The sequence below is a fragment of the Engraulis encrasicolus genome, unplaced genomic scaffold (genome assembly GCF_034702125.1).
Source record: "Engraulis encrasicolus isolate BLACKSEA-1 unplaced genomic scaffold, IST_EnEncr_1.0 scaffold_306_np1212, whole genome shotgun sequence".
NCBI lineage: Eukaryota > Metazoa > Chordata > Actinopteri > Clupeiformes > Engraulidae > Engraulis > Engraulis encrasicolus.
In genome coordinates this window covers 38,914-49,731 of record NW_026945595.1, presented here as the reverse complement: position 1 = coordinate 49,731, position 10,818 = coordinate 38,914, and the positions used below count along the sequence as shown (strand labels likewise).

The 10,818-nt window shown below is 43.6% G+C and overlaps 1 protein-coding gene across 1 annotated transcript; it reads right to left on the bottom strand.

Moving 5' to 3' along the window:
* Positions 1–1,049: 1,049 nt before the first annotated feature.
* On the bottom strand, positions 1,050–2,337 carry LOC134443306 (uncharacterized). The gene is made up of 2 exons (XM_063193163.1): positions 2,092–2,337; positions 1,050–2,053 (listed from the first exon to the last, which is right to left on the bottom strand). Exons 1-2 carry the CDS (start codon positions 2,335–2,337, stop codon positions 1,121–1,123), a joined length of 1,179 nt encoding a protein of 392 aa, XP_063049233.1. The 3' UTR covers positions 1,050–1,120.
* Positions 2,338–10,818: the final 8,481 nt, after the last annotated feature.

Here is a 10,818-nt window from a genome sequence, read left to right as displayed (position 1 = left end):
TTTTTGCTTTTTATTTTGCAAACCACAGGTGAAGGTGAGCCAGGGACCACAAACTAAACCAAAATAAACCAAAATGTTGAAAAATGTAACTGTACACTATTTATAAAAATATACAAAAATAAACAGGTTACGAGGAACCAAAATAAAGATGTACAAAAGAAATAAACTAGTTAAAGCCTGAGGCTCTCAATACCAAAAATTCTCTCTAAGAGGTTACTCACACAGCTGAGTTAAAGACAGAGCAATTCAACGAACAGGTCTCTTCTCTACCTGGCTCTGCACAAGAATGGACACATCTCCATTATAAAGGGTACCTGTCTCCTCCCTAAAGGCAGCTTCTACTAGTGCCTGACCAAAAAGCAGGGAGTTTTAATTAGGCAAACAATTATATTTAATTTTACACATTTTAAATAGTGCTAGCACAATATACTTATTTCAGGCCTTTTACACAGTCTTACCACACAGGTTCAGATACATATTGGTACATAACTACCAGCAATTGCAACGTTTCAACCATTAAACTGCACTTGCAAGGGCGAGGGACGCGCACACGCGAACGTGCCCTAAAATAAAAGCATCCCCAAAGCCATGACGCAACCCTTTGCCAAAACGCGGAAGTGCTGCGAGACCGGTAAGCGGTAGAATTTAAATGCTCCAGTAAACATTGGTTTGTGTTCTAAAACACTTAAAAACCACTCGTTTTGACTGAGTAAGGCTAAATATTGTAACTAGGCACAACAAAATAAAGAAACAAAAGATGTTGACAAAACTCTGATTTTGTGTGGTTAGTGTTTGAAAATGTATGCGTGTATGAATGCAATGTGCGCGAATGTAATGTGTGTGAATACCAAATGGTTGAACGGTTGTCAGCTAAACAAGTGTCGACCCATGTTAACCAACGAAACCATAAAATACTGAAAAAAGGTTGGGAGTCTGATATACAATTTGTTAAGTCCACGAAACAACAATAAGAAAGGGTAAAAGTTTGGATGGGGGCATGAGTTCAATGGCGCCTGCTACAGCAGACGCCGTGATGATGACACGCGCTCACGGGTCGCATCATCACACATCCCCCAACTTATGCTTGAAACTCCTCGCAGAGGTGGGGCAAGACATCTGCTCACCCGTCGTGGTCGGTGCTGGTGCCATCTTGGGGGAGGGTGGGGCTATGTGCAGTGTGGGGACTAGACTTAGAGTGAGGGGCATTGGATTGGGGCAACTCACGGCAACCACCCGCCGACTTGGCTTGATGGCGTTGGTCAGGCTGTCGCTGGGCACCCCGGGTCCGATGGTCATCCTGGACCTGGTTCCCGATCTGGTAGCCTCTGCGATGTCGTCGTGCAGCAACGAAGGCCTCCACCAATTCGGCTGCTTCTTTGGAGGTACGTGGGCTCCGCTCCATGACCCACACCTTCAGCTCTGGGTTGAGCATGCGGATGAACTGCTCCAGAATGATGGCATCACCGATCTGCTCCTTGGTCTTCACACTCGGGCCCATCCACTTCTGGTACAGGTCGGCAAGTCTTGACTGCAGTTCTTTCGCCGTCTCCCCCTCCTGGACAGTCGTGGCACGGAATCTGTGCCGGTACGCTTCAGGGTCAATTTCATACTTGGTCAGGATAGCTTGCTTGACTTTGACATAGTCTTGGGCGGCAACAATGTCCATTGCTACGTAAGCAGCACGGGCTTTCCCTGTTAACAGGGGGACAAGGAAAACAGCCCAACTCTCCACTGGCCACCTGTTCACGGCTGCTATCCTCTCGAACGTGGTGAGGTAGTGATCGATGTCTTCCTCTTCAGAGTAGGGCACCATCTTGGGAGGCCGGTAGCCGAACTCCGCTGGGGTGAGGGGCAAAGGCCAGGACGACTCCGACCCAGGGCTGCGTACCCAGGACTCTGGTCTGCTCTCAAGAGCTACGCTCGCAGACCTTTGCGGCTCCTGGTCATCCTGGTGGTCAGGGNCAGCCTCCGGTNCAGCTGCTGGCGGGTCTTGGGATTCCACGGCCACCGCTGGGGTCTGGCGGTGCTGGTTCTCCGCGCCCCCCACCAGATTCTGAAGCTGTAGGAAACTGGTGCTGGATTGCGTTCCACTTCTGGTCCTGGCGCTGTGCTGCTTTCTTTCTCCCACTTCTCCTCTCTCTTCTGCTGGGCCAGGATGAAGCCGGCAAGTGTTGCCTCCAGTTTGCTCATCCGGTCTTCGGGTGGTGCGGACTGGGGCCTGGACTTGATGGCATCTTGCTCCAGCTCAGCAGGTGGCGCTGCAGTCACGCCGAGGGTGGTCTTGCTTCTCACAGCCTGGTCTTGCTTCTGCTCAGGTTTGTTCTGTGGCTGAATCATCATCACTGCCTACTGTGTGCCGACCCTTTTTGACACTGGTCCGTACCGCTGCCACCAAATGTTAAAATGTAGAGTGTCGAGGGTCTTACGGATAGGCACACAGATACAGCAGGACGCAGGAGATGACGTTTTTGCTTTTTATTTTGCAAACCACAGGTGAAGGTGAGCCAGGGACCACAAACTAAACCAAAATAAACCAAAATGTTGAAAAATGTAACTGTACACTATTTATGAAAATATACAAAAATAAACAGGTTACGAGGAACCAAAATAAAGATGTACAAAAGAAATAAACTAGTTAAAGCCTGAGGCTCTCAATACCAAAAATTCTCTCTAAGAGGTTACTCACACAGCTGAGTTAAAGACAGAGCAATTCAACGAACAGGTCTCTTCCCTACCTGGCTCTGCACAAGAATGGACACATCTCCATTATAAAGGGTACCTGTCTCCTCCCTAAAGGCAGCTTCTACTAGTGCCTGACCAAAAAGCAGGGAGTTTTAATTAGGCAAACAATTATATTTAATTTTACACATTTTAAATAGTGCTAGCACAATATACTTATTTCAGGCCTTTTACACAGTCTTACCACACAGGTTCAGATACATATTGGTACATAACTACCAGCAATTGCAACGTTTCAACCATTAAACTGCACTTGCAAGGGCGAGGGGACGCGCACACGCGAACGTGCCCTAAAATAAAAGCATCCCCAAAGCCATGACGCAACCCTTTGCCAAAACGCGGAAGTGCTGCGAGACCGGTAAGCGGTAGAATTTAAATGCTCCAGTAAACATTGGTTTGTGTTCTAAAACACTTAAAAACCACTCGTTTTGACTGAGTAAGGCTAAATATTGTAACTAGGCACAACAAAATAAAGAAACAAAAGATGTTGACAAAACTCTGATTTTGTGTGGTTAGTGTTTGAAAATGTACAGTGTTTCCCCCAGAAAATTGGTTAGTCAAGGTGGTGAGGCTTGGAGTCTGTCCCTGGGGGGCGGCGTGGCGGGGGGTGGGGGGGGGGGGGGGGGCGCCACTCGCGATGTCACGCGGGGGGAGGTGTTGGCGGGGTTTGATGTCACGCACGGCACGAATACTGTTTCGGGGGTTTGAATAATAACAAAGCTGTGTAGAACTGGAAAATATGTATTTATTGACCTGCCATATCAAAACTATTTACAGAAGCTGAAAAGAAAAATGTAACAAAAAGTGCAGTGCAGGTTGTTTACATTAACGAAAAAGAGAAACCAAATGGAGTGCAAAATTGACTGGCTACCTATGACTACCTATGGCACATTTTGCAAGTCTTGTCCTTGCAGGCCATCCTTCTTGGTTTTTCAAAAAAGAGTTCCAGTGCCCTGTTGTAATTAAACTGCCCTACTGGTGGCCCATTTATGCTAATTCTTGGGTTGCTGCTGACGTCATAGTGCTGCCCCCTGGTGGTGATCTACCGCTGCTGGTGGACAACCTGGGCTTGGAGCCATTGAAACCCATTCAAAACTTCATTTTTTCGATCTGACACAGAATATTTTTATTTATACCTAAAAACACCATTGGACTTGTTTAAAAGCTGAGAACCTCAGCTTTCCATAACTGAAAGCGGTATTTTCCTAGCATCTACCAATCCGAAAGTAGCCCACTTTAAGTGCGGAATTACTTTTCTAAAGATAGCGTTTTGTTTCCTTGGAAACGGACGCGGTTTATGCATACGCATACGCTATTTGACTCGGTTTTGCACTATTATGGATGAATTTCTAATCTTGACATGTTAATGGACAATCTATGCGAATTTCATAATGTGTTTTTATGTGATATGGGAGTAAATGTGTTTACATCCCGTCTGGGATTTGTTAAACTAGCTGGCCCGCTAGTTAGCTAGCAAGTGCTAGGTCTCTACACTACATCATGTCAAAAGTGGAAAGATTTGCCGACACTCAAGGCTGTGGATATAATGAACTGGTTCTGTGAATGTTCTCAGAATGTTTTGCTTTGACAAATTGCTGATATTATAGCATTACATCCAAATCCTGGTGTTTCTTTGTTTATGCTTGGGCCATTGAGACGGATCGATTCTAATATCTATTACCAGAGAGAGTTTATTTCTGCTATTGCTAGCTAACTAGCGAACTAGCTAACAAATCCCAGACGGGCGTACTGTTAACACATTTTACTCCCATGTTACATAAAAACGCATTTTGAAACTCGCACAGATTGTCCATTAGAATGTCAAGATTAGAAATTCATCCATAATAATGCAAACCCGAGTCAAATAGCGTATGCGTAACACATAAACCACAGACCTGTATTAATTAATACAGGTCTGTGACATAAACCGCGTCCGTTTCCAAGGAAACAAAACGCTATCTTTAGGAAAGTAATTCTGCACTTAAAGTAGGCTACCTTCGGATTGGTAGATGCTAGGAAAATACAGGTAAATTCAGGTATGGAAAGCTGAGGTTCTCAGCTTTTAAACAAGACCCATGGTGTGTCTTAAGGTCTAATTAAAAATATTCTGTCGAACATCGAACAAATGTACTTTTGAATGGGTTTCAATGGCTCCAAGCCAGGGTTGTCCACCATTTCAAATTCGCGCGCTCCAGTGAAGGGGCATTCTGACGTAACTGCAACCCAAGGATTGACTGAATTAAAATTGTTTCAAAATATGGCCTCGAGGATGGACACACATGGCGTAGTAATAAATCCGACCACTAGGTGTCACAATTTAGTCCAACCGATGTTGTCCTAGTGCCTGCGCTTGAACATGCATTACAACTTTTTTTTTTTTTACAAGTTTTTTTTTTTTTTTTTGCCCTCGGACGCATTTTTTTTTTTTTTTTTTTTAGGGAACGTAGCCAAGGCGGGGGTGGGGTTTAGTCAAGGCGGCCGCCTTGATAAGAAAGCGCTGGGGGAAAGCCTGATGTATGCGTGTATGAATGCAATGTGCGCGAATGTAATGTGTGTGAATACCAAATGGTTGAACGGTTGTCAGCTAAACAAGTGTCGACCCATGTTAACCAACGAAACCATAAAATACTGAAAAAAGGTTGGGAGTCTGATATACAATTTGTAAAGTCCACGAAACAACAATAAGAATGGGTAAAAGTTTGGATGGGGGCATGAGTTCAATGGCGCCTGCTACAGCAGACGCCGTGATGATGACACGCGCTCACGGGTCGCATCATCACATACCCCCTGTGGTGTGCTCGCGTACCCCTAGTGGTACACGTACCCCTGTTTGGGAAACACTGGGCTAGGCCTACTTGCCCGAGAATCGCTATGTGCTTGTGGTTTCTGATTCTTACTAAATTTATAGCCAAAAATGGTCTGTTTTATCTCCATTCCTGAAGCAGTGGATCAGGGGTGTCAAATTCAAATTCACAGTGGGCCAAAATCAAAATCAGGGACTAAGTCAGTCAGGGGGCAATATTAACTCAATAAATGGATTGAAATCGTGCATGTACACAATTAGTTGTTAAAGCTAGAAAAGAAATCACTTAAGCCTCTTTTCCACTGCCGCTTTTCTGGCAGGTCTACAGCTCAACACAGCGCGACGTGGCCACAACTTTTTGCTTTTCAAATAGGCACGACACAGCTCAATCGTAAAGAAAAAAGTGGTGGCCTAGGACTAGCAGAAAACTGGCAGTGGAAAAGAGGCAAAACACTCCCATCTGGTACTTGGTAGCCTACTTACAATGTGCCTCTTCATAATTCTGTTGTCCTGTGGGCTCACTGTATATTAGTCCTTCAATGTTAGATTAGTCAGGGCAAGAGCTCGTTCAAGTACTTTTTGAGCTCCGCTGGGTTGGGGAACTCCACCCACTTTGTCGGGAAGCAATCAACTTTGAGGAACTTCAACCGGTGTGTTCAATGCAGCTGAAACCATTACACTCCCCATACAGTCCCATTCAGCAATATTGGCACCCCTTAATTTTATTTTGTGTAATATCTTAATATCATAAAATATATTTTTAAAATGTGTTATATCTCCAGAAATTAATTGGAGGTCAAAAGATATTTAGAATAGAAATTCAATTTACAGACATTAGGGCCTATATGACTAGATTTGTCGCAACTTAACAACTTCCTGTTTCGTCTTTTTGAGTTCTTGGAGTTCTTCTAAGAGTTGTTTTGTTTATTTGGTTCAATGCACACGGGATAGGCATACTACCACATGTCTCTGATATGCGGTTAAGTAAATAGCTGTTGCTTTATTTTCATATCAGTTTTGAATCTACACCACCATGGGAGTCACACTTTAGCTTAGCTAAAGAGCCAGTCCATTGAGCTTGAACGTGACGTGAAAGTGTTCCCCCCAGAGCCATCTAATAACAGAGTTACGCCACTCCCATAGACCTCTATGGACCAATCTTTCCACAGCAATGGCGGCTCTCATGGAGCCTCACGGAGCGTTAACATGGAAATCCCCATTGACTTTATAGTCTAGTCGTGATTTCATGAACCCGGAAATGTTGAGTACCCTAAAGTTTTATTGCAGAAATATCATCTATGGGCCTAATGGATAGAATTTAGCTTGGTTGCCCAAAGTTGCACTTTGAGCAATTTGCATAATTAGCATAAATATATTGTTAAGATAAGACTACTAGGTGAAAAGGCTAAAAAAGTAAAATATTAGGTAACAACAAAAAGGGGTTCCACGCGCTTCTGTTTTACATCTGGTGCATCAACGGGAGGGAGGCAGGTAATCTTGAATGAAGAGAAGACACCGGAGCAGCTCAGATGGGATGCTTTTTCTTTTTAATTCAAGTGCACAACATGTTAGGGACTAACGTTTCGATGGCAAGCCATCTTCATCAGAGTCCATGAGTACTGAAGAGAGAGGAACCTAGTTATCTGGTAACCCCTGATTTGACAGGTGCAGGCCTATGCGGTGTGGCAATAGGCGATTGGTCCTTCTCATCGGTTGCTCATTGAGTCCACACCCAGGAAACAACTATTTACAAGGAAAACACCATTACACAAGTGAAAGTGCATATAAATAAAGAATATAAAATACAACAAAATATATGTACATAGGAATGCCATTTTGGAAGGCTAGGTGGATAGTTATTAGTCATAGAAGCCTGTGTAAAAAGGGCCTATACATGATCCCAACATCATAGTATGATGAACTTCCTCAGACTTTTACAAAAAGCAGGATAGACTCAGCTCCTCATTGAGGCCAGAGGGTTCAAGCGAATTTAGTGTAAAAATCCAAAACGCTTCTCTGCGTAAAAGTTTCTTAATGACGTCACCGCCTCTAGGTGGAGAAACCACCCGTTCAATGCCCCAGAACTTGAGCGAGGCCGGTGATCCATGCTTGGCTTCCATATAATGTCTTGCCATAGCATATGTGGTGTTATTAGTGCGTATAGCAGTTTTATGCTCAGCTATCCTCAATTTCAATTGACGTTTAGTTTGGCCTACGTAAACGAGACCACATGGGCATTTCAGTAGGTAAACTACGTGTGTGCTATTACAATTAATAAAAGATGAAATTGCATAGCGTTTCCCTGTGCGGGGATGCGAGAAGAATTTGGAGTTAGTGGAGTTGGAACACTGAACGCAGTTACCGCATTTGTAAAAGCCTGTAGGTCGACTGGGAAGCCAGGTCGTTGGAGATGGTGTAGGCATGTTCATGTCAGAATGAACAAGACGGTCACGGATAGTGCGGGCGCGCCTAAAAGTGAAAGTCGGGGGTTCAGAGCAGAAATCAGTTAGTGCAGGATCACTTTTTAACACATGCCAATGTTTACGAATTATGTTTTTAATCCTCCCAGCTGCTGGGGAATACCCCGTGGAAAATCCAATGTTAAAACTGGGGCGCTTTTTGGCAGATTTACGCAGCAAATTAGACCGCTCTGTCTGCAATGCCCTTTCATAGGCCCGGTCAATATCAAGCTGTGAATAGCCACGTTGTAGAAAACGCTCTGACAGTTCTACCGCTTTATCTTTGAAGTCCACGGTAGAACTGCAGTTTCTTCGTAGGCGCAAGAACTGGCCTGTGGGAATGTTGCGTATTAAGTGGGTAGGATGGTTACTGTGCGCATGCAGAAGTGTGTTACGACTCAACGGTTTGCGATAAATAGTAGTTTGTAAAAAACAATTTTCATCTTTTGTTATCGTCAAATCCAGAAAGTGAATCCGCTGAAGGTCCGACTCCATAGTGAACGACAAAAAACTAGTGGTAGAGTTGGCATAGGCCACAAACGCATCTAGTTGTACAGGTGTACCTTTCCAAATCAATACAATATCGTCTATGTACCTATAGTACAGGGCTATGTTTGAAAAAAATGGATTTTGGGTGGGGTTGTGTATAAATTTTTCTTCCCACCAGCCCATGACTAAGCACGCGTAAGAGGGAGCAAACGCACTACCCATCGCAGTTCCTTGGAGTTGTAGGTAAAAGTCCGCATCATATTTAAAGAAGTTGTTAGACAGAATAATTTCCACCAGATTAAGAAGGAAAGTAGAGGGAGGCAAAATATCAGTAGGACGTTTTTCTAAATAGTAAGACATGGCTTGTATACCAGTACTGTGCGGTATGCAAGTGTACAGACTTTGAACATCAAGTGAGACCAGCATATCGCTGGGTTCACATTTCCAGTTTTTTAGCACGTTCAAAACATCTGTCGTGTCACCGAGATAAGAGGGCAGGCTGGTGACATATTTTCTCAAGAAAAAATCAACAAATTGAGACAGGGGTTCAGTAAGACTCCCTATGCTAGATACAATGGGACGCAGAGGTGGATCAATTAATCTTTTATGAATCTTGGGGAGACCGTAGAATACCGGACAGCACGGATGGTCTACCTGTAGAAAACGTTTTTCTTTCTCTGTGATCCAACCTCTTGCATGAGCCGTATCAATAAATCCGTGTATTTTTTCTTTTGTGGTTGCTGTAGGGTTAGACAACAAACGCTGATAGTGCTCTTTGTTGTCAAGTAACTTTATTACGCTGCTGTTGTAATTATCAAGGCTCATCACAACGCACGCACCAAACTAAACGTCAATTGAAATTGAGGATAGCTGAGCATAAAACTGCTATACGCACTAATAACACCACATATGCTATGGCAAGACATTATATGGAAGCCAAGCATGGATCACCGGCCTCGCTCAAGTTCTGGGGCATTGAACGGGTGGTTTCTCCACCTAGAGGCGGTGACGTCATTAAGAAACTTTTACGCAGAGAAGCGTTTTGGATTTTTACACTAAATTCGCTTGAACCCTCTGGCCTCAATGAGGAGCTGAGTCTATCCTGCTTTTTGTAAAAGTCTGAGGAAGTTCATCATACTATGATGTTGGGATCATGTATAGGCCCTTTTTACACAGGCTTCTATGACTAATAACTATCCACCTAGCCTTCCAAAATGGCATTCCTATGTACATATATTTTGTTGTATTTTATATTCTTTATTTATATGCACTTTCACTTGTGTAATGGTGTTTTCCTTGTAAATAGTTGTTTCCTGGGTGTGGACTCAATGAGCAACCGATGAGAAGGACCAATCGCCTATTGCCACACCGCATAGGCCTGCACCTGTCAAATCAGGGGTTACCAGATAACTAGGTTCCTCTCTCTTCAGTACTCATGGACTCTGATGAAGATGGCTTGCCATCGAAACGTTAGTCCCTAACATGTTGTGCACTTGAATTAAAAAGAAAAAGCATCCCATCTGAGCTGCTCCGGTGTCTTCTCTTCATGTAAAATAATAGGTATCACCATGAAACTTTCTCAGTTGATTACTGATGATGAGAGAAGAAAAAAATGTATTGGATGTTTTTTGTATTTTGATGTTTAGATATGCAAATGAGGGCATACATTATCAATTATGCGCTAATTTGCATACGCACCAAATCACTTTCATAAGGTGAACTCTGACTCAAAATAACTTTTATGTGGGTAAAATATGTATATTTGAGTGTTGAGACGGTGAAAACCTTCTGAGGCAATGGTTCTCAAAGTAGGCCCTGGGACCCCTGGAGGGCTGCCAGGGGCCCTACGGCAGGCTGGCAGGAAAAATATGGCAAAATAAGATGAATAGCCTAATAAATTGAATAACTAAAGTAAGCCAAAATAAACCAAAAATAAGCTGAACTATCCTAGTGGAATAATTCTCTTCCTTACAATGTTTATGTACTATGCTGTCTGTAGTACTTGAATGGGTTTAGGAATGCACCAATTTCATAGAGTTGTGAAACCTGGTGCACAGAAAAAATATTGTGGCACGGGTGCCGCACGGCCCATGTTACGGGAGCCTTGGCTGGAATCTAGCGGTATATGGGGAGCCTTGTCATGGTAAAGTTTAGGAACCCCTTCTATGAGGAACCTGGTCAAGAGGGAGTTTTGACCTGGATACATGCCCCGATATATAGGCCTATACATATAGGATATTTATTTATTACTTACAGCGTGTAGCACACACATACAGTCAGTGTAGCAGAACTATATACTGTATGCCTGTGTACACAAACACAAAATAA